This window comes from Mauremys mutica, chromosome 25 (assembly GCF_020497125.1).
Source record: "Mauremys mutica isolate MM-2020 ecotype Southern chromosome 25, ASM2049712v1, whole genome shotgun sequence".
Taxonomy (NCBI): Eukaryota; Metazoa; Chordata; order Testudines; family Geoemydidae; genus Mauremys; species Mauremys mutica.
The window spans coordinates 15,069,192-15,093,474 of NC_059096.1; the positions used below are offsets into that span (position 1 = coordinate 15,069,192).

The following is a 24,283-nucleotide window of genomic DNA, read 5'->3' on the forward strand; positions in this document are numbered from 1 at the left end:
TAGAACTGCCAAAAATCAGTTTAAACATAAAATTCTAATACTGTCCAAACTTGATTTTCCCCAACATGACGGGCACTAGCACTTGCTACTGCAATTTATGAATTTTAAAAACTTTGACTGCCTTAGAAGGCAAAAGTACTGACTCATTGTTTGTATACAGGGGTTTACCAAGGTAATGAGCTTGCATAGAAAGATCATGATTCTTGCAGAAACAAAACAAAAACTGGTAAACAAAACCAAATAAATTCTTTTTGCACTTGTTCTCAATCATTCTATTGGGTCTACCTTTTACCAGTAAATCCCTGGCTGAGACGTTATGAAAGTGATATTGCACCTAGGAAGTCATTTTTATAACCTGTCTTTAATTTGGTCCTTTTGCTAAAGATTGCAGTCACTGCTTACTTATTATACCATTGGGCGTAATCTGGGTGAAAATTTTACTGTTAAATACCTACATGAAAGCGAAATAGCTAAAAGCTGTTTTGGGTTGGCTGAGATGGCTTAGTAAATTTTTATCTTTTATCTTTGGACTTGTAACATGCCCAACTAAACGGTCTCTGGGCATATGTACAAAAATATAAAAATGCAGTTATAAATATAAAGCTAAATACATGTCTGAAGTGGACATACTTATTTCCTAGTTTAATTATTAAAAATACACCTGTCTTTAACAATCCATAGGATCTCCTTGATGTCCCTGTGGAGTTGGAGGTCCATGGATTAATAGTTTTTTGAAGGAGCTAGAAAGAGTTTCTCTTGGAGAACAGAGAAACTTTTGATGTAAATCAGAGGCTTTTCTGATGTGGTTTTAAGAACTAAGCCTTTTTTGTGCACGTGGATTGAAATAGTGTCTTAATTTTGGCATGATTAAAACTAGATCTTTTAGCCCAAAGGTATAATATGTGTATATGTGTGTATAACAAAACAATTGTTTACACCGACCCAAGAATAATAATGAGGGAATAAACATTCTGTTTTTTTACTCAAGGTATGCACCGGATAAGGTAAGTACTTTTCAGTGGGCTTACATCACAACAAACAGTGCAAGTTGTGATGTAAAAAAGCTGTGGTAGTAAAGTGCTTGTCTGCCCCATTTTGCTTTGTTTGGCTGGTTATGAGTGGATTAAAGATATGTAAAAATCTCCAGCATAGTTTGATTAGTTCAAAGTCAATTTTCTTCGCTACTAGTCCTTTTCACAGCTTACAGGTTACACAGTACGTAATAGAGGATTTCTTAGTGGGAACATTAGGAAGCAAGTTGTGATTAAATACCTGTTCTGGAATTAGCGCTCATTTTTTTTTGATGAGAGAATTCTGGCCTACCATGGCATCAGTTAATTTTTTTATTTAATAAGATGCAAAACTTGGTGGGAAACTAATGAGTTATACAATAAAACATGTTTGGTACTTCCACTGAGGGGTCAGAAGATCAGGGTTATGATCTAATAGTGTGAGAGTAATGAGGAAAGATCCTTTTAATCTCCTGGTGCCAGGACTTGGCAGTGTTGAACATTAACCAGTTATGCAAAATGTACTTGTGGTTAATGTTCTGAGAATCTCAGTAATAAGCACCAAAGAGCTAATGAGTACATTTAACCTTAACAGGTTTGAGAGAAGCAGGTTTGGATGTAAGCTGTGAGAATGGCTTGTTTGGTTCACTGTAGCTTTCTGGTCTCTGCACTCAAAGGCAAGATCTCTAACCACCCAAACCTAATGTGTAAAGTGAGCTGTTGGAGCAGACTTGGCCTCTCACCTTGTTTGTGTGTTTCTGTTACAGGTAGAACAGATCCCATCCCTATCGTCGTCAAGTATGATGTCATGGGCATGGGCCGGATGGAAATGGAGGTAAGTTGATCCTGATCCATCTTATTCTAAAACACATTGCTTCATTTACATTGGGTCCAAAAATGCAATTGGAGAGTGATGTAAAAGTAAGAACTTGGAGCAAAGCTGCAGAAAAACTTTGCCTTGAATCCGAACTATAGGAAAAGCTTTTCTCCTCAAAACATATCCTTTAGTCACCCATGTTTAACTGATTTTTGAGGCCTGGAGTCTTTTCTTTAATTCCTTGGCTGTGTGAGTTGGATTTCCATAAAGCTAGGTCCATTACTGGCAATGGACGTGCCTGCTGGGAACCAGCAGCATGGAAGGCTTAATGAACTGTTTTGTAGACAATGGGATGACAAAGCAAGGAAAGTTAAGCACAATACTCACAAAGATTCCGTTTTCAAACAGTTTAATAAATGACATTTTCTTGGCTATTTGGGTACCACCAAGAATTTACGGGAGTAATTGCATCTGTTCTTGTTGCTAAGCTTGATTATGCCGAAGATGCCACTGAACGGAGGCGTGTACTGGAGGTGGAGAAAGAAGACACTGAAGAGCTGAGGCAGAAGTACAAGGTACTTAAATGAACACATTGATGGCTGAGTTTCTATGGGCTGAATGGGAGATGCTTAGTTCTGATAGGACCGAGCAGTCTGGTCATTCAGCTCCAGCACTGATGGCACTAGTTAGTTACCCCTTGGTTGTGTAAAATCTTGTGCTTTGCTGCTGGCCTTTTTCTTTAATATGAATGCTGTGCTGCTGAATGCAGCATTGCCAACTGAAGGTCCCCTGTTTACTCACAGAACAGCTACTGCATGGGCAACAGCTCTGCAAGCTTCCACAACACTGCCTCCTTCCACTGTGCCTCATCCCTGATCTGGGTGGTAAAAAGGAAGTGTAGGTCTCTGTGGCCTATTTATAGCCCTTGGCTTTCTGCTGAACCTGCCCACGGAGGGCTAATTAGTGCAAAATCAACAGGTGGAGTTCATATGACCATTGCTCAACTGGAAAATGGAGTAGACCTCTTTGTATTGCCTCTGATTCCTTCAATAAATGGAATTTCACTGTAATGTTGCATAAATGTTGGCTTTATTAGGAGGCAGCAACACTGCTCTGGTGTAGGAAAAAATTGACTGCATCTACTTAGCAGAATTTTTATATGCTGCCAATATACAGTATTATAGTGTCAGTTCTAAAGCAAGAATTTTTCCTGTTATATCGTCCGCAAAAGCCTGCGTTTAGCAAACCAATGTGCTACTGTGGGTTTTTTAATAATAATAGTGGACCACCTTACTAGCACTGAACATGCTCCATTGCAGTGTATCTGAGTTCAGGACCAACAACTGGCTTTCCTGTTTTGAGGCCAATGGAGAGTGTGTTGCCTCCAGGGTATTGCACTGTTCCATATCCCTTCTTCTGCTTACCAGCCATTTCCTGTGAAGCACATTAAATCTTGGGGAAACTTGCTCATTCAGCTGTCCTGGGACATCAGAGGTGATAAGGATGAAGAAAAGTAGCAGATACTAGATTTAAGGCATCCATTTTACCTAAAGTTTGATGCTTTTGGGCAGTGGCTCTCAAACTTTTTTACTGGTGACCCTTTCACATAGCAACTCTGAGTGTGACTCCACCCCCATAAATTAAAAACACTTTATGTATTTAACACCATTATAAATGCTGGAGGCAAAGTGGGGCTTGCGGTGGAGGTTGACAGTTTGCGACCCCCCCATGTAATAACCTTGCGATCCCCTTAGGGGTACTGACCCCCAGTTTGAGAGCCCCTGTTTTTGGGAGTGGTGGACAGAGGTCCAACTGCATTAAAATAAAACAAAGCCATATCAGTTATAAAATACTTACCACTTCATTGGGGAGGCAGGTGGCACTGAAAGCAGTTTATTCAACAGTTAATAGCTGTATGCTCCCTCTTGCTTTGTTGTTCTTTATTAAGACCTTAACTTGCCTGTTGCATGAACTTCTATTATATTTGATCATTAGGAAAATAAACAGCATGCTAATTATTTTTTAATCACCCCTTAGTTCTGAACTGAAGTACAGTTAAACAGGTCTTTTGTCATATTTAAAAGGATAGTATGTTTTTAAATGGCCATTTGCAGGTTATAGTAAACAGTACATTTCCTTACGTCCCTTTGGCACATTTCTACTTTAATATATTAAAATTGTCCCAGTCTTTCATTTTGATGTGGCATACTGTCCGACAAACCATTCACACACTGCAGGAGGAGTGGGGGTTTAGTTCTGATATTAGCTGTTTGAAAGCAATGTGTGACTAAAAGCTGGAATTTGTTTTCCTTGTTGGTGGTTTCCCTACAATATACCCCAAGCTGTGCTGCCAAGGATCTGCAGGCAACAACAGCTGAAGGCTATAAATTTATATCTTCATTACATATTGGTGGGCAGGAAGCCCTTCTTCTCTTCTGTGAATTGTGTAATGATGTTTTATTCTGCATTGCTGTTTTATAGCAGAGTTCTTAGTTTTTCCTATTACCTTTTCAAATGCTTTTACAATTGAATGTGTATTGCCTTTGTAACTGTTTTTTAAATCTATCTTTTTGCCAGCATTCAGAGCATGATCTTTAAGAAACTGTTATTGAGAGCACTGACAAGTTTCTCCCAACACATTTGTTTTATCATCATGCTTTATCACTAGGCTTTTGCATTTCTGTATTAATCTATGGAAGTCTCCTTGAGCACAATTGTTTCACTGCTTTAGAGCAAACAATTATGTAATTGTCAACTGTGGCCACATTATTATTAGCCATTCACGGGGTCTCAAAGGAATTTCAGATAGCTCTCCAACCAAAAGTGAAGCAAGAAACTGTTTAATTTCCTTCCCTGGTGTAGATTCTGAACAGGACTATTTGAAGTTATATTGTTTGGCCACAGGATGTTTTTTAACCTTTTTTAAACATTGATTCAGGGGAGGAAGTGTGCTCATGGTTTCAGAAGCAGAACTTTTAAATGCCATTGTTCTCCAAACCTCATGTTGTTTTGCTTTCCTTTTCTAGCGTCTTCATATTGACCAGCTCTAGACTCAAACCCTTAGTTTTTTCATATCAATGTCCTTAGATGATAGACACATTCTTCATATTGAAGCTATGACTTAGAATAGATTTTTATCTAAATGTTCAAAATCCCTTAAAAAAAATTGTAAACCCTTGTAACAATAAGATCTTAGTGAGGATTTTTTCCAGTGTGCTCTAATATTTTAACTCAATCTTGCATTATAGTAATATGTCAACCTATATAATGCTCACCTTTAGCAGTTTAAAAAACATAATTCACACATGAGGAGTCAAGACATTAAAAAAACAACTAATTCCTCTTGGAGAAAATCCTAGCCAGTGTATTTAGAAGCATTTTTGCATGTACACTGGTGGTTTTTCTATTTCCTGTATTTTCTGTTCTTTAAGAATATTAGCATGAGGATTCAGAGCTCATCTGCCCCAGGTATTTATTCCCTGTTAAAGAGTCATAAGCTTGTTTTAGTGACATCACAACTGGTTTGTGGTAGAAAGTTTAAGTTTCTAACCTCAATTCTGACTTCAGAGGAGCAGCAAGCAGCTGGTGCAGATGAACTCTGAGGAAACAAGGGTTCTTGTCTCACATAAATAAATGCATAATTTCAGCACTGCATTAGACTGACTTTAGTTCAGAATGTAGGCTTTGTTTAGAAACCCCTTCTCAACCTTGAAGTTAAAATTTTAACAAAAATAATCCTTTCAAGCTGAAAGCTGTGCTTTGAGCATATAAAGTGGTGTAAAAATGCTAAGAACTCTGAAAAATCTGGCCTTATGTATCTCAAAATGGTCACCCAAAATTTTTATGTATAAGCTGGATAAGTAAAACACAATGTGTGTGCATAAACACATTGTGGATGATGTGTGTAGCTCAGGATTGAAGGAATGCAAGAATCTATCCACCGACCTGTACTTGATATAAAGAATATCTGGCTTTCTGGTTCTTACAGCTAATGGAGAGTGTGTCCGCTCAGTAAGTGAAGCTACAGTTTTTGTGATGCAGGGTTCCTGGTTCAAGTTCATAAATAAATATCAAATGAGGATAAGCCTTCATTTGAATTTTACTGGGTTGCAGCCCTCAATCATAGGTCATTTTCTTGCCTGGATACACTTATGCATATAGTATTCTTAGGTATAATAATCTTAATATTTCTTACAGATTTTGTGAGGATAAAATAATGGAACAACTGGGAAAGGTTGGTGACCACTGCTCACCATGGACCGAACCCAGCATAAATTGTACATGATGTTTTGAACTGTGTAATCCCTAGAAGGCCACATGCATTGCAGGTGCGTCGGCAGTAACTTCAGTGGAGCTGTGCCTGCTCGTTCCAGTGGTGAATTTGGCCCACTGTTTCTAATTAAAACCGATACTTCTGATCTCTTAGCTGGTCTATATTGCTGAAAAGTGGATTGTTACCAGGAGTCCTTTGTGAAATCCAGTGTCAGTTGGAGTACCAGTCTCTCCTGCGCCAGTGTTAGTTTAAGACATAAGACCTTCACTATATAATAATTAACAAAAGTGAACGTATACATTAGTTATCATTCAGAACATGATTAAAGTAAAACTAATTAACAGTCTAGGATACTGCTCCCCAACAGATTGTTATACTACTTTGAATGCAACACAGATGCATTATTTTTAAACAGTTAAAAATAGGGTTTCATTTTTGGAAATGCTAGCAAACCCTAATTTGCGGGGGAGGGATAGCTCAGTGGTTTGAGCATTGGCCTGCTAAACCCAGGGTTGTGAGTTCAATCCTTGAGGGGGCCACTTAGGGATCTGGGGCAAAATCAGTACTTGATCCTGCTAGTGAAGGCTGGACTCAATGACCTTTCAGGGTCCCTTCCAGTTCTATGAGATAGGCATATCTCCATATATAATCTCTATGGTACTAAGTGTTGCTTCTGCAATACAGAAAATTGAACTGAATTTCATTTTATGCTGATCAGCTTTTTGCAGGTGCCATTTCCAAGGTGCTACAATGGACTTTCACTCTTCAGAGTGCTTATGGTTTGTTTTAATCCAGAGTTTAGCAGTTACCAGGAATATACCAGATATAATATTGTTGCCATTGCATGCTTTATCCTGTAACACGAGGGAAATTTATTCATCAGTATATGTTAGTACAAAAGTTTCCAATCAGTCTTGTTTAAGAACATAAGAGCAGCCATAGAGGGTCAGACCAAAGGTCTACCAAGCATAGTATCCTGTCCTCTGAACAGACAAGTTATCATCAAGTGATCCATGCCCTGTCGCCCAATCCCAGCTTCTGGCAAACAAAGGCAAAGGACACCATTCCTGCCCATCCTGGCTAATAGCCATTGATGGGCCTATCTTCCATGAATCTATCGAGCTCCCTTTTGAACCCTGTTATAGTATTGGTCTTCACAATACCCTCTGGCAAGGAGTTCCAGAGGTTGACTCTGTATTGTGTGAAGAAATACTTCCTTTTGTTTGTTTTAAACCTACTACCTATTAATTTCATTTGGTGGCCCCTTGTTCTTGTATTTTGAGAAGGAGTAAATAACTCTTCCTTATTTATTTTCTCTATACGTGTTGAGGTTCCTTTCCCACTCTGAACTCTAGGGTACAGATGTGGGGACCTGCATGAGAACCTCTAAGCTTAACTACCAGCTTAGATCTGGTTTTGCTGCCACCACCCAGATTATTTATGAGTTATTTGGGAAACTCTGTCTACCTCCCCCCCAGAATATTTTTCTCCCAAGTACTATAACCCTTCCCTGAGTAGCCTTGAGAGACTTCTCCACCCAGTTCCTGGTGAACACCGATCCAAACCCTTGGATCTTAAAACAAGGAAAAATTAACCATTCCTCCTCCTTTCCCCCCCAACCAGTTCCTGGTGAGTCCAGATCCAACCTCCTTGGATCTTAAAACAAGGAAAAATCAATTGGGTTCTTAAAAAGAAGGCTTTTAATTAAAGAAAGAGAGGTAAAAATCATCTCTGTAAAATCAGGATAGAAAATAACTCTACAGGGTAATCGGATTCAGAGAGCCCAGAGGAACCCCCTCTAGCCTTAGGTTCAAAGTTACAGCAAACAGAGGTAAACCCTTTAGCAAAAGGAACATTTACAAGTTGAGAAAACAAAGATAAAACTAACACGCCCTGCCTGGCTGTTACTTACAAGTTTGAAATATGAGAGACTGGTTCAGAAAGATTTGGAGAGCCTGGATTGATGTCTGGTCCCTCTTAGTCCCAAGAGCTAACAACCCCCAAAACAAAGAGCACAAACAAAAGCCTCCCCCACCCCACCAAGATTTGAAAGTATCTTGTCCCCTTATTGGCACTTTGGGTCAGGTGTCAGCCAGGTTACCTGAGCTTCTTAACCCTTTACAGGTAAAAGGATTTTGGTGTCTCTGGCCAGGAGGGATTTTATAGTATTGAACACAGGAGGGCTGTTACCCTTCCCTTTATAGTTATGAAAATACCACTCATGATTTTATAGACCTCTATCATATCCCCCCTTAGTCGCCTTTTTTCCAAGCTGAAAAGTCCCAGTCTTATTAATCTCTCTTCGTACAGCAGCCGTTCCATACCCCTAATCATTTTTGTTGCCCTTTTCTGAACCTTTTCCAGTTCCAATAGATCTTTTTTGAGATGGGGCGACCACATCTGCACGCAGTATTCAAGGTGTGGGTTTATATAGAGGCAATATGATATTTTCTGTCTTATTATCTATCCTTTTCTTGATGATTCCCAAAATTCTGTTTGCTTTTTTGACTGCCGCTGCACATTGAGTGGATGATTTCAGAGAACTATCCACAATGACTCCAAGATCTTTGAGTGGTAACAGCTAATTTAGACCCCATCATTGTATATGTATAGTTAGGATTGTTTTCCAAAGTGCATTACTTTGCATTTATCAACTTTAAATTTCATTTGCCATTTTGTTGCCCAGTCACCCAGTTTTGTGAGATCCTTTTGTAGCTCTTCACAGTCTGCCTGGGACTTAACTATCTTGAGTAGTTTTGTATCATCTATAAATTTTGCCACCTCACTGTTTACCCCTTTTTCCAGATAGTTTATGAATATGTTAAATAGGACTGGGCCCAGTACAGACCTCTGGGGGACACCACTATTTACCTCTCTCCATTCTGAAAACTGACCATTTATTCCTACCCTTTGTTTCCTATCTTTTAACCAGCGACCGATCCATGAGAGAACCTTCCCTCTTATCTCACAACTGCTTATGAGCCTTTGGTGACGGATCTTGCCAAAGGCTTTCTGAAAATCTCTATCCTCTGGATCTCCTTTGTCCGCATGCTTGTTCACCTCCTCAAAGAATTCTAGTAGATTGGTGAGGCATGATTTCCCTTTATAAAAGCCATGTTGACTATTTCCCAACAAATTATGTTCATCTGTGTGTCTGACAATTTTGTTCTTTATGATAGCTTCAATCAATTTGCCCAGTTCTGAAGTGAGGCTTACTGGCCTGTAGTTGCCAGGGTCACCTCTGGAGCCATTTTTAAAAATTGGCAGCACATTAGCTATCCTCCAGTCATTTGATACTGAAGCTGATTTAAATGATAGGTTCTTCTTCGAGTGATTGCTCCTATGCATTCCAGTTAGGTGTGCGCGCCGTGCGTGCATGGCTCTTCGGAAGATTTTTACCCTAGCAACTCCGGCAGGCCGGCTGGGCGCCCCCTGGAGTGGCGCCGCTATAGCGCAGGATATATACCCCAGCCGGCCCGTCCGCTCCTCAGTTCCTTCTTTCCGCCCGTGACGGCCGTTGGAACAGTGGAGCGCAGCTTAGCTGACCTCCACTTCCCTAGCTACTCGTAGTTTCTCTCGTTCTGTTTATAGTTGTAGTTAACGCTGTTTGTTTGTAGAATAGTATACTGTATTTATTTTACAGGGGTTCGGGGTTTATCCCCTTCCCCTCACCCGGTGCCGGGTCCGATGCCCGGTCCACAGGGTTTTCTAATGCTCGGCCGGCCACAAGCCGCTGCCGACAAGAGATCTTCTCCTAAGTGCCTCGAGGGATCTTACCTCACAGATAAGTGCCGCATTTGTGAGGCCTTTAATCCGTGAACAAAGGGGAGCGGGGCTTCCGTTTTAAACAGCTCCTGAGGGAGGCAGCTCTTGCTCCTCTGCTCTCGGCGCCGAGCGCTAGTTAGTTTTCAAGGCGCCCTCCCTCGGCACCGGACCGCCGGTGCCGCCAAGGCCTCCTGGCACCACCGTCGCTGGCTCCGACGTACCCTCCGCATGGATCCCTCTCCTGGAGGATGAAGAGGCACAATATCCTTGCTGCGTCAGAGCCGCCGCCTCTGCAGCTGAGCGCTATGCTCAGTCGGATCGTCCGGCACAGGTGTCCGCCGCGGCACCGACAATATCCGCACCATTAACTCCGGCCAGGCAAGAGCCGTCGAGTCCGGTGCTGGAAAGCTCCCCGGTACGGACCGTGGTCGAGCTCGCTCTGAAGCTGCGTCCGAGCCGCCTGCTCCGCAGCTGAGCGGTATGCTCCGTCGGATCACCCGGCACCGATCTCTGCCGCGGCACCGACAGTATCCGCACCATTAACTCTGGCCAGGCAAGAGCCGTCGAGTCCGGTGCCGGAAAGCTCCCCGGTACGCACCGTGGTCGAGCTCACCCGGAAGCTGCGTCCGAGACGCCTGCTCCGCAGCCGAGCGATATGTTCAGTGGGATCGCCCGGCACCGATGTCTGCCGCGGCACCGACAAGAACCGCACCATTAACTCCGGCCAGGCAAGAGCCGTCGAGTCCGGTGCCGGAAAGCTCCCCGGTACCAACCGTGGTCGAGCTCGCTCTGAAGCTGCGTCCCAGCCGCCTGCTCCGCAGCCGAGTGCTATGCGCAGTCGGATCGCCCGGCACCAATGTCTGCCGCGGCACCGACAATGCCCGCACCATTAACTCCGGCTAGGCAAAAGCCGTCGAGTCTGGTGCTGGAACACTCCCCGGTACGGACCGTGGTCGAACTCGCTATGAAGCTGCATCCGTGGTGCGAGCTATGGTCGAGCTCACTATTCCCTCCACGCCGGAGACAGTGTCCACGGTGAGGGAGCTGATTGCAACGACAGCATCTGCGCTACCTCAACCCCCGGCACTGCCGGTGCGGGTTACATAGTCGATGGGCAAACCTGACTTGATCAGACCACCCTACGTCGGCACCGCAGAGCGGCACCGTTCAGGTTCGTGGTCCCGCAGATGTTCTTGGTCCCGTCACCGATCTAGGTCTCGACGCCGCTTACAGTCTCGGCACCGTTCTCCATGTTGGTACCAGTAGTACTCGCGGCACCGGTCAGCATCCCGTTCGCTGGTCCGGGACACGCAGCACCGATCCAGCTCCCGGCACCGCCCCAGGCACCGGGACGCCCATAGCCACTCCTGATCATCGAGCCTTGCACCCTCGGTCGACCGCCCGGCACAGCTTCGGTGGCAGGTCCCGTTCTCGGTACCGGTCTGTCTACCGGTACCGATCCCCAGTGCCGCATCGAGCGACGTCAATTACAGACGGAGACTCTACCAAGAGCTTTTCAGCTCCTCCAGGGCCATCCAGCCACGCATCAGTGTCGTCCCGTGCGGACACTTCATATGCGTAGCACTCTGGTTTCCGATGTGCCCTCCAGAGTCTTCCAGGTGACCTATCAGTGGTCATTCTGGACGCCTTGGGTGTACTACCCCACGCCAGAGGTGTACCGGTGATCCCATCTCGCTCCATTCCCTCGGAGCTCTGGGTGCCAGAGGTGACAATTAGTCGTCCCCGTCCGACCGGTACAGAGCAACCCCCGGTTTGGCACCGGGCTCCCAGATCCCACCGGATCAGGAGGTCGTCCAGGAGCTCGAGCCCACACAGGACCCGCTTGTCCCTGGCCTTTCTTCTTCCTCCTCCCCAGATGAGGCGGGGGCAGGAACATACCCCTCCGGCCCTCCTCTAATCGAAATGCGACCAGCCCCTAAATCCAAAGAGGCTGGGTGTGTGGTCTTACTGGGCCGTAAGATGTACCCGGAGGGGGCCCTGCAACTTCGTGTAGCGAACCAGCAAGCCCTGCTTAACCGCCACAGTGGGTGGCGGTGGGCAAATTTACAGAGTCGGTTCTTCGGAACTCCCGTCAAGAGTTCGATGCCCTCCTGCAGCAAAGGACGGAGCCGGAGAGAGCTTCCCTCCAGGCCTTGTTGGACGCAGCTGACTCCGCTGCCATGACTCTGGCCTCGGGTGTTGCCACGCGGCGCGTTTCATGGCTCCAGTTGTCGAGCCTTCCCTCGCAGCTGCGGCACGCTATACAGGACTTGCCCTTCAATGGCACAGGCCTGTTCTCTGAAAACACTGGCCCTAGGCTGCAGAACCTAAAGGGCAGCAGGGTCACTTTGCTCTCTCTCTCTCTCGGCATGCTCACGCCGGTGATTCAGCGCCAACGTTTCCGTCCCCAGCCTCCGCTCTTACCCTGCGCCTTGACAAAGTCAGGACTTGGCCAGCGGCCGTGGCTTACACGGTCGTGGCCATCAATCCGGACCCCAAAGGAGCTGAAATTAGGGTCCTTCTGACCACCAATGGGACAAAAGCCTACCCATCCTCGCCCCTCCTAAGGTCCCCTCTCACGAGCGATTCCTCTGACAAGAGGTGCGGACGCTCCTCTTCATCGGAGCTATACAGGAGGTACCTAAGGGCGAAACCTAATCCCCTAGGCGAAGGGAGGTCTCAGACCTATCCTAGGCCTGCGGGAACTCAACAAGTCACGATGCAGATGAGTTCCGCATGGTACCCAGGGCGACCGTCATCCCATCCTGGGATCCCGAAGACTGGTACGCCGCCCTCGATATGAAGGGCGCGTGTTTGCACGTCACCATTTCTCTTCCTCACAGAAGGTACCCTCGGTTGGAGCCTACCATCGTTATTCCCAGTATACGGCCCTCCAGGTTGGCCTCTATACAGCCCTGGGGTATTCAAAGTGCATGGCTGTAGTCGCCGCCTCTCTTCGCCACCGTCGGATACACGTTCTCCGTATCCAGACGAGTGGCTCATTCGAAGAACCACCGGGCCCAAGTTACCACTCATGTGGGCATCGACACGGACCTATTCCTGTGTCTAGGCCTGATGATCAATAGAAAAATCCACTCTGATTCCCACACAGGGAAGGGAATTCATTGGGGCCGTCCTGGACTCCAGACTCGCCAGAGCCTGCTTACCTCAGCCTTGGTTTCAGGCGAGGGTAACAATTGTACAAGGTCTACGGACCTTCCCGCCAACTTGGGCTCGCACTTGCCTAGGTTTCCTGAGTCACATGGCTGTCTGCACGTTTGCAACCAAACATGCCAAGCTTCGCCTCCGTTCACTTCAATCGTGGCTCGCCTGGGTGTGCCACCGGGCAGAGGGGGCATACTCGTGGTCGTCTCATTCCCCCCGAGCAGCCTAGGCTCCCTCGACCGGGAGTCAGCGTCCTCCCTGGTGTATCCAGGGATGCTGTTTCATTCACCCCTCGGGGTCCCTCATGACAGACACCCCATCTCTCGGCTGGGTGCGCACCTGGCGTAGTTTCGCACTCACGGCCTTCGGTCAGCGCAAGAGCTGGCCTTACACATCAATGTCCGAGAGCTGAGAGCAGTCTGCCTTGTGTACGAGGCGATTCAGCTGGCGGATCGTCTCAGCAGATCCTTCCTGTCTCACAAGTGGTAGTTTCCTCCGGTCTTTATCTATTCTGTTTTCCAGAAGTGGGTCTTTCCCCGCATAGCCCTCCTCGCTCTCGCGAGAACGGAAAGAGAGAAATTCTCCTCGTTCCAAGGCCTCTCCCAGGCTCGGTCTTGGAGGATTTTCCTGAGGCCGTGGATCAGCCATCTGCCGTACGCTTTCCACTGTTCCCGCTGGTTCACAGGGTCCTGCTAAAACTCCGCAGGGACAGAGCGCCCCTGATTGTGATCGCTCCAGCGTAACCTGGGCAGCACTGGCACACCATGTTGCCACACCTGTCGGTAGCAACCCTCTTGGCACAGACCCCATGACGCGGGATCACGGCAACCTTCACCACCCGGTCTTGTAATCCCGACACCTCACAGCAGGACTCCTGCGTGGCTAAACCGATCCGAGTTACGTTGTTCGGCCTCGGTTCTACAGGATTCTCCGGGGTGGTAGGAAATCTTCCATTCGGTTAAAGTATCTGGCCAAGTGGAAGTGTTTCTCCTGCTGCTCCGAAACGCGCAATGTTTCTCCCGCCAAGGTCCCGCTCCATTCCATCTGGTTCCTCAGGGCTTGGAGCGTTTATACCCCCCAGTGGGGCCCCGCCATAAACCTGGCTCTTTAATCTGGTTCTAACCAGTTTTATGACTGCCCTATTCGAGCCAATGTCAACATGCTCATTGATATACCTGTCCTGCAAGACAGTTTTCCTGTAGCCTTTCCTGCGGCCAGACGAGTCTCCGAGTTTCAGACTCTCACAATAGGCCCAAGGTATACTGTGTTCCTCAAGGACAAGGGCAGTTATTACCACGTCCGACCTGCCTCCCTAAGGAGGTGTCGGCCTTTTATATCTACCAGGATATCTTCCTTCCGGTCTTCTTTCCGAAGCCACTCTCTTTGCAAGGAGGGCAATGGTTGCCCTCCTTCGACATCAGTAGGGCGTCCGCAATCTATATCTAGCGGACAGAGCCCTCTCGTAACGCCCCCAAAACCTTCATCGTACCGGCATACCGGACGAAGGGCATACCTGTCTCCTCCTAGAGGATTTCATCTTCAATGACGTTGTGCATCCGCACCTCCTCTGTTTTGGCCCATGTTCCATAGAGCCACCTTGCTGCACATTCCGCCAGGGCTCACGCTTCTCAGCGGCCTTCCTGGCTCGCATACCCTTTAGGGGGATGTGTTGTGCACCTACCTGGTCCTCGGTCCACACCTTTGCCTCATTGGTCCAGGAGTCCAGAGCTGATGCAGCCTTTGGCTTAGCGGTTGCGTTCTGCAACATCTAACTCCGACCCCACCGCCTACGTAAGGCTTGGGAATCACCTAACTGGAATGCATAGGAGCAATCACTTGAAGAAGAAAAGACGGTTACTCACCGTAGTAACTGTTGTTCTTCGAGATGTGTTGCTCCTATCCATTCCAGACCCGCCCTCCTTCCCCACTGTCGGAGTAGCCGGCAAGAAGGAACTGAGGAGCGGACGGGCCGGCTGGGGTATATATCCTGCGCTATAGCGGCGCCACTCCAGGGGGCGCCCAGCCGGCCCGCCGGAGTTGCTAGGGTAAAAATCTTCCGAAGAGCCGTGCACGCGCGGCGCGCACACCTAACTGGAATGGATAGGAGCAACACATCTCGAAGAACAACAGTTACTACAGTGAGTAACCGTCTTTTACAGATGACAGTCCTGCAATTTCACGTTTGAGTTGCTTGAGAACTCTTGGGTGAATACCATCAGGTCCTGGAGACTTATTACTGTATAGTTTATCAATTTGTTCCAAAACCTCCTCTAATGACACCCCAATTCGGGATAGTTCTTCAGATCTGTCACCCAAAAACAATGGCTCAGGTTTGGGAATCTCCCTCACATCCTCAACAGTGAAGACCGATGCAAAGAATTCATTTAGTTTCTCTGCAATGGCCTTATCTTTGAGTGCTCCTTTAGCATCTCGATCGTCCAGTGGCCCCACTGGTTGTTTAGCAGGCCTTCTGCTTCTCATGTATTTAAAAAAAAATTTGCTATTACTTTGGCTAGCTGTTCTTCAAATTCTTTTTGGGTCTTTCTAATTATATTTTTACACTTCATTTGCCAGAGTTTATGCTCTTTTCTGTTTTCCTCCCTAGGATTTATATTCCACTTTTTAAAGGACGCCTTTTTGCCTCTCACTGCTTCTTTTACTTTGTTGTTTAACCACAGTGGCTCTTTTTTGGTTCTCTTACTATGTTTTTTAAATTGGGGTATACATCTAAGTTGGGCCTCTATGGTGTCTTTAAAAAGTTTCCATGCAGCTTGCAGGGATTTTACTTTTGATACTGTACCTTTTATTTTTTGTGTCACTAACCTCCTTATTTTTGTGTAGTTCCCTTTTCTGAAATTAAATGCTACAGTGTTGGGCTGCTGTGGAGTTTTCCCTGCCACTGGAATGTTAAATTTAATTATATTATGGTCACTATTACCAAGCGGTCCAGCTATATTCACCTCTTGGACCTGATCCCATGCTCCATTTAGAGCTAAATCAAGAATTGCCTCTCCTCTTGTGGGTTGCAGGACCAGCTTCTCCAAGAAGCAGTCATTTAAGGTGTCAAGAAACTTTATCTGTGCATCCCTTCCTGAGGTGATATGTACCCAGTCAATATGGGGATAGTTGAAATCCCCCATTATTATTATTGAGTTTTTTATTTTAATAGCCTCTCTAATCTCTGAGCATTTCAGAGTCACTAGCACCATTCTGGTCAGGTGGTCTGTAATATAGTCCTACTGCTATATTCTTATTTTTCAAGCATGGAATTACTATCAATAGAGATTCTATAGTACAATTTAGTTCATTTAAGATTTTTACTTCATTTGATTCTGTGGTTTCTTTCACATATAGTGCCACTCCCCCACCAGCATTACCTGTTGTGTCCTTCTGATATATTTTATACCCTGGTATTACTGTGTCCCATTGATTATTCTCATTCCACCAGGTTTCTGTGATGCCTATTATATCAATATCCTCATTTAATACTAGGCACTCTAGTTCACCCATCTTATTATTTAGACTTCTAGCATTGGTATATAAGCATTTTAAAAACTTGTCATTTTTTGGCTGTCCCCTATTGCCGGCAAGTTAAAGAAGTATGGGTTGGATGAATGGACTATAAGGTGGATAGAAAGCTGGCTAGATTGTTGGGCTCAGCGGGTAGTGATCAATGGCTCCATGTCTAGTTGGCAGCCGGTATCAAGCAGAGTGCCCCAAGGGTCAGTCCTGGGGCTAGTTTTGTTCAATATCTTCATTAATGATCTGGAGGATGGCGTGGATTGCACCCTCAGCAAGTTTGCAGATGACACTAAACTGGGAGGAGTGGTAGATACACTGGAGGGTAGGGATAGGATACAGAGGGACCTAGACAAAATAGAGGATTGAGCCAAAAGAAATCTGATGAGGTTCAATAAGGGCAAGTGCAGAGTCCTGCACTTAGGACAGAAGAATCCCATGCACTGCTACTGACTGGCTAGGCAGCAGTTCTGCAGAAAAGGACCTAGGGGTTACAGTGGACAAGAAGCTGGATATGAGTCGACAGTATGCACTGCTTGCCAAGAAGGCTAATGGCATTTTGGGCTGTATAAGTAGGGGCATTGCCAGCAGATCAAGGGACGTGATCATTCCCCTCTATTCAATATTGGTGAGGCCTCATCTGGAGTACTGTGTCCAGTTTTGGGCCCCACACCACATGAAGGATGTGGAAAAATTGGAGAGAGTCCAATGGAGGGCAACAAAAATGATTAGGGGGCTGGAGCACATGACTTATGAGGAGAGGCTGAGGGAACTGGGATTGTTTAGTCTGCAGAAGAGAAGAATGAGGGGGGATTTGATAGCTGCTTTCAACTACCTGAAAGGGGGTTCCAAAGAGGACGGATCTAGACTGTTCTCAGTGGTGGCAGATGACAGAACAAGGAGTTACGGTCTCAAGTTGCAGTGGGGGAGGTTTAGGTTGGATATTAAGAAAAACTTTTTCACTAGGAGGGTGGTGAAGCAGTGGGATGGGTTACCTAGGGAGGTGGTGGTGGAATCTCCTTCCTTCGAGGTTTTTAAGGTCAGGCTTGACAAAGCCCTGGCCTGGATGATTGGTCCTGCTTTGAGCAGGGGGTTGGAATAGATGCCCTCCTAAGGTCCCTTCCAACCCTGATATTCAATCATTCTATGATTTAATTGAATGGGACTTTTTTTCATTTGACTGTTTCTCATCAGATCCTCCTTGTATTTTAACATTTTCCATCCTCTCCTCCTTAATAGGACATAGGGAATCTCCATTTATAGATCCTCCTGTAAGGGATGTCTCAACCACATTCTCTTCCGCACCTGTCGGCTTTCCCCCAGCCATTAGTTTAAAAACTGTTCTATGACCTTTTTAATTTTAAGCGCCAGCTATCTGGTTCTGTTTTGATTTAGGTGGAGCCCATCCTTCCTGTAAGGCTCCCCCTCTCCCAAAAGCTTCCCTGGTTCCTAATAAATGTAAACCCCTCCTCCCTACACCATCGTCTCATCCACACATTGAGACCCTGCAGTTCTGCCTAACTGGCCCTGCGTGTGGAACTGGAAGCATTTCAGAGAATGCTACCATGGAGGTCCTGGACTTCAATCTCTTACCTAGCAGCCTAAATTTGGCCTCCAGAACCTCTCTCCTGTCCTTCCTATGTCATTGGTACCTACATGTACCACGACCACCGGCTCTTCCCCAGCACTACATATAAGCCTATCTAGATGTCTTTGAGAGATCTGCAACCTTTGCACCAGGCAGGCAAGTCACCATGAGGTTCTTCTGATCATCGCAAACGCAGCTATCTATGTTTCTAATGATCAAATCGCCCATTACTAATACCTGTGTCTTCCTAATAACTGGAGTTCCCTGCCCCGTAGAAGTATCCTCAGTGTGAGAGGATACCACATCATCATCTGGGAGGAGGGTCCCAACTATGGGATCGTTTTCCTCTGCTCCAGTTGGATGTTTTCCTTCCCTGAGGCTTTCATCCTCCTCAACAGCACAGAGGCTGTCAGACCAGGGGTGGACCGTTCTGCTGTGTCCCAGAAAGTCTCATCTCTGTACCTCTGTCTCCCTTAGCTCCTCCAGCTCAGCCACCCTGGTCTCCAAAGTCCGTACATGGTCTCTGAGGGCCAGGAGCTTCTTGCAGCAAATACATGCATACACCACCAGCCCATAGGGCAGGTAATCATACATGCTGCATTGGGTGCAGTAAACTGGGTAGCTCCCACTGTGTTGCTGGACTTCTGGCTGCATTCTCTTTTTACTCCCAAAGCTTGTTCCCTTGTTGGTGCTTTGTTTTTATCAAGCAGTGTTTTGACCTTTAAGTGCAAAGAATGTTAGGTGTATCTAGCCCCTGTAAACTCCCTCACCAAACTCCCCTGTTAGCTGCTCCTGTTCGAAATAAACTAGGTTTGTCAAGCAATTAAAAAAATTAATCGCACTGTTAAACAATAATAGAATACCATTTATTTAAATAGGTTTGTATGTTTTCTGCATTTTTCAAGTATATTGATTTCAGTTACATCACAGAATATAAAGTGTACAGTGCTCACTTTATATTTTTGATTATAAGTATTTCCAGTGTGAAAAAACAAAAGAAATAGTATTTTTCAGTTCACCTGATACAAGTACTGTAGTGCAATCTCTTTATCATGAAAGTTGAACTTACAAATATAGAATTATTTACAAAACACTGCATTCAAAAATAAAACAATGTAAAAAGTTTGTTTAGATTTTTCAGGAGATATGGTAAACAAGAAGTGGGCAGCATTGTCACCTGAAAGTGAGAACAGGCATGGCACTGTTGTAGCTGGCATCACAAGATATTTACAGGCCAGATTTGCTAAAGAGTCATATGTCCCTTCATGTTTCAACCACCATTCCAGGGGACATGCTTCCATGCTGATGACAAGTTCTGCTCAATAACCATCCAAAGCAGTGTGGACGTACGCGTGTTCATTTTCATCATCTGAGTCAGATGCCACCACTAGAAGATTGATATTCTTTTTTTGGTAGTTCAGGTTCTGTAGTTTCTGCATCGGAGTGTTGCTCTCTTAAGACTTTTGAAAGCATGCTCCACATCTCGTCCCTCTCAGATTTTGGAACATAAGAATGGCCGTACTGGGTCAGACCAAAGGTCCATCTAGCCCAGTATCTGTCTACCGACAGTGGCCAATGCCAGGTGCCCCAGAGGGAGTGAACCTAACAGGCAATGATCAAGTGATCTCTCTCCTGCCATCCATCTCCATCCTCTGACGAACAGAGGCTAGGGACACCATTCTTACCCATCCTAGCTAATAGCCATTTATGGACTTAGCCACCATGAATTTATCCAGTCCCCTTTTAAACATTGTTATAGTCCTAGCCTTCACTTCAGATTCTTAAACCGTAGGTCGAGTGGTATAACTATCTTTAGGAATCTCACATTGGTACCCTCTTTGCGTTTTGTCACATCTGCGGTGAAAGTGTTCTTAAAATGAACAACGTGCTGGGTCAGTATCTGAGACTGCTATAACATGAAATATATGGCAGAATGTGGGTAAAACAGAGCAGAGGACATATTTAATTAATGCATTATTATTATTGTTTTAATGAGTGTCATCAGCATGTCCTCTGGAATGGTGGCCAAAGCATGAAGGGGCATACGAATGTTTAGCATATCTGGCACGTAAATACCTTGCAGTGCTGGCTACAGAAGTGCCATGCAAATGCCTGTTCTCACTTTCTGGTGACATTGTAAATAAGAAGGTGGCAGCATTATCTCCTGTCAGTGTAAACAAACTTGTTTGTCTTAGCGATTGGCTGAACAAGAAGTAGTACTGAGTGGACTTGTAGGCTCTAAAGCAGGGGTAGGCAACCTATGGCACATGTGCCGAAGGCGGCGCACAAGCTGATTTTCAGTGGCACTCACACTGCCCGGGTCCTGGCCACCAGTCTGGGGGCTCTGCATTTTAATTTAATTTTAAATGAACCTTCTTAAAGATTTTGAAAACCTTATTTACTTTACATACAACAATAGTTTAGTTATATATTATAGACTTATAGAAAGAGACCTTCTAAAAATGTTAAAATGTATTATTGGCACACAAAACCTTAAATTAGAGTGAATAAATGAAGACTCGGCACACCTCTTCTGAAAGGTTGCTGACCCCTGCTCTAAAGTTTTACATTGTTTTGGTTTTGAGTTCAGTTCTGCAACAACAAAAAATCTACATTTGTAAATTGCACTTATGAATTTACACTCATGAATTGCACTCATGAGACAGAGATTGCACTCCAGTACTTGTATGAGGTGAATTGAAAAACACTGTTTATCATTTTTACAATGCAAATATTTGTAATAAAAAATAATATACACTTTGATTTCAATTACAGCACAGAATACAATATATGAAAATGTAGAAAAACATCCAAAATATTTAATAAATTTCAATTGGCATTCATTTAACAGTGCAATTAAAACTGCAATTAATCATGACTAATTTTTTTTTAACCATGATTTCTTTTAGTTAATTGCATGAGTTAACTGCGATTAATCAACAGCCCTAAAATAAACACTTTCTTCTCAGCTCCTGAAGGGCAAAACTTCTTAAAATCATTCTTGGGTTTGGCTTTGGTATTAATGTACCAATTGGAATAATTTGGTTTGTGAAGTAGGATGGGTAGGCCCAGGGTTTTAGGTAGTAACAGACTGGCCTTTCATTTCCAATAGCAGGTCCAGCTCAAAACTACATATCAGAATAATTACAGCAGCCAATTTGGCTAATCATCGAATAACTGGTGTCCAGATCACTGATGTATAGTAGGAAAGCCGCCTTATAGGCTGTACCCTGCAGATCCTGGTTGGAGCTCTTTGTGCTATGAGATTAATTGGCTGGATTAGGATTTGTAGTGTGAGAGGAGAGAATGAAACAATGGGACCCAGAGCCTTTTGTCATTATCACAGTACAAAAAATAACTGTCCTCTCTAAGGGGTGGTAACTAATCACTTACATATACATCAACCCAAAAAAATCACCACCACCATTGAGGTGTTAAATTAATGTGCATTTGATTGTAGACTGATTTTGCCAGAGATTGCTGTGCATACATCTTCATTTTAAAAATTCTGTTTCCCTGTTATTTCTGGTAAACTGCAACTACCTGTGCACCTTCTCGTGCAGCCATCATCCTACTGGGGCACAACTTCATTTGCTTTAACTACATATAGTGGGCATCCTCATTCTTGGTATAGTTTAAGAGAATTTTGTAGAAATACACCAGGGATGAACTTGATCTGGAGGTGTTACAAACTAAGAAAAGCAATGCAGTGCTTGTATTCATCCTTATTGAATTACATACCAGTTAAGATCAGATGGAAAAGCTCCAGGTATCCCTCGAAACAGAGGGAATGTCAGTACTTGTAGATGGAGTTTTCTGTTCCACAGCAGAGAGGTTGATCTTTGGGCAGGTTAAGGAGGTTCAGTCGGCATTTTGGTCTTAGCTTTATGTGAACAGCTGCCAGTTTTTAAATTATTTTATTAATTGGCTTGGAAATTTGAATTGTTTTTCTCATGTGAGCTCAGCTCATCTGATGCACTTCATTTGCAGCCGTAAGGTGGGTTTATTAAGTAGTCGTACTAAATATTTTGTCAGTCTCCAACTACAGAACCACAAATTCTAGATTGTAAATTCCTCGGTGAAGGCGCTGTTCTCTGCGGTGGTGAGCATGTGACCACTTAACAAATGCATTACTTTATAGGAATACTGGTTTCTGATGTAGAACGTATAGAGGCCAGATTAAAAGAAGAATGTATTCTAGTTAAAGTTTTCACAAAACTCACATATATTTTAGTTTGTAGGAGAACATGGGTGTATCATTAAGTTGCTCTAAAACAATGTTTCTATTTTAACCAGCGTCATGTTAAGGTTTCCATACGAAGGCTTTTTTCCTTAATGGAATTGTTCAGCTTCACTGGTTATTTTACAGGAACTTAACGGTACTGACTTTCATTAATATTGCAGGATTATGTCGACAAAGAAAAGGCAATTGCCAAGGCCTTGGAAGACCTCCGAGCAAACTTTTACTGTGAACTCTGTGACAAACAGTATCAAAAACATCAAGAGTTTGACAACCACATAAACTCTTATGACCATGCTCACAAACAGGTAAACAGCTGCTGTCACTGCAGATAAGTACCATGATATTCTTGTTGCAGGAAGCTTCTTGCTGCTCTTGGTTGAGATGTGTTCAATTGCCAACAATGGAATACTCAGTGAAAGAAATGTAACTGATGGCATCGGGGTTAAGCTTTGAACTAACCATGTTCAGGAGCAGGTGGCAGTTAGACTGAAAAGGAGATTAGGTGTGTATGATGGCTCCCACTTAATTCATCAATGCTTTGGAATGAACAGTGGTGCTTCTGAGGCCCAAGTAATAGGCCCTATGGTGAATTCCAGTAACTGGGATACCTGGCTTCACATACTAGACTGCAAATGGAATAGAGAGTTGTGGATCTGGGTGACATAGGTTTTATAAAAAGAATGGCGGTTGCAGCAAGGAAAAATTCATTAGGAGTAATATCCAAATCCTGTAACTCCACTGAGTTGGCCAATTCTAAAAAAATTCTCTGTGTTGAAACATTTGAATTTCAAAAGGTGGCCTATGTTGTGATATCTATAGACATCTTGCTGTACGTTCATTACTAAAAGTTCAGGCCTCAGACTTAGGGCTTGGCTACACTTGCGAGTTAGAGCACATTAAAGCAGTCCTAGGCGCACTAGCTCACTACCCGTCCACACTGGCAAGGCATGTAGAGCGCTCTGACTCCACGGCTACAGCGCTTATGGTACTCCACCTTGGCGAGTGGAATAACGTTTGCTGTGCCTTGGCTACAACGCCTGGCATCAGTGTGAACGAGGTGTTGTATTATTGTGCTCTGACCAACCTCTGGAAACGTCCCATAGTCCCCTTAAGTAAGTGACCACTCTTGTCATTGTTTTTGAATCGCTGCAGGAATGCAGATATGCCCTTTGAAAGCTCCATTTCTGACAGCCGGCATGCTTATCTGCTCCAAGACAAAGCAACCATTACTGTGGAATGATGTGTGTGAGAGGGGTGGGGAGGGGTCTGCTGCTGTCTGAACTTACAAGACACCATGCTGACATGCTCTCAGCCCCCCAAGAAACCCCTCCCTCTCCTCCCACATACACACAACACGCTCCCTGTCACACTCCACCCCACCCTCCCCATTTGAAAAGCACGTTGCAGTCACTTGCATGCTGGGATAGCTACCCATAATGCACTACTCCCAGTGCTGCTGCAAGTGCCACAAATATGGCCACGCCAGTGCGCTTGAAACTGTCAATGTGGACAGACTGCAACGCTTTCCCTAGTGTGCTCTCCGAAGGCTGGTTTAACTCAAAGCGCTCTACATCTGCAAGTATAGCCATGCCCTCAGTCTGTTCACACACTTTAGACCAGTGGTTTTCAAACGTTTTGTATTGGTGACCCTTTTCACACAGCAAGCCTCTGAGTGTGGACTCCTCCACCCCCCCCCCCCCGTTATACATTAAAAATGGGAGGGGTAATTTAATTTAAGGAGGGCTGGGAGCTGTCAGCCCCCATGTAACCACCTTGCGACTCACTGAGGGGTCATGACCCGCAGTTTGAGAACCCTTGCTTTAGACTGATTGAGTTTTGGGCATTACATAACTTTGTTTTAAATGTGTGTCTATAGATAGATAAGGTGGGTGAGGTAATACCT

General features: G+C 44.8%; 1 protein-coding gene across 3 annotated transcripts in view; it reads left to right on the forward strand.

The window, feature by feature from the left end:
* Positions 1-24,283, forward strand: part of GPATCH8 (G-patch domain containing 8) — a 97,690-nt gene that overhangs the window by 58,421 nt on the left and 14,986 nt on the right. For 2 of the 3 annotated variants that reach the window (XM_044999602.1, XM_044999604.1), the window contains 3 exons: positions 1,778-1,845; positions 2,316-2,402; positions 22,542-22,685. In XM_044999602.1, coding sequence (XP_044855537.1) covers positions 1,778-1,845; positions 2,316-2,402; positions 22,542-22,685 — 299 coding nt within the window. The remainder of the gene's footprint in view (positions 1-1,777; positions 1,846-2,315; positions 2,403-22,541; positions 22,686-24,283) is intronic. The other variant, XM_044999603.1, reaches the window with a different exon arrangement.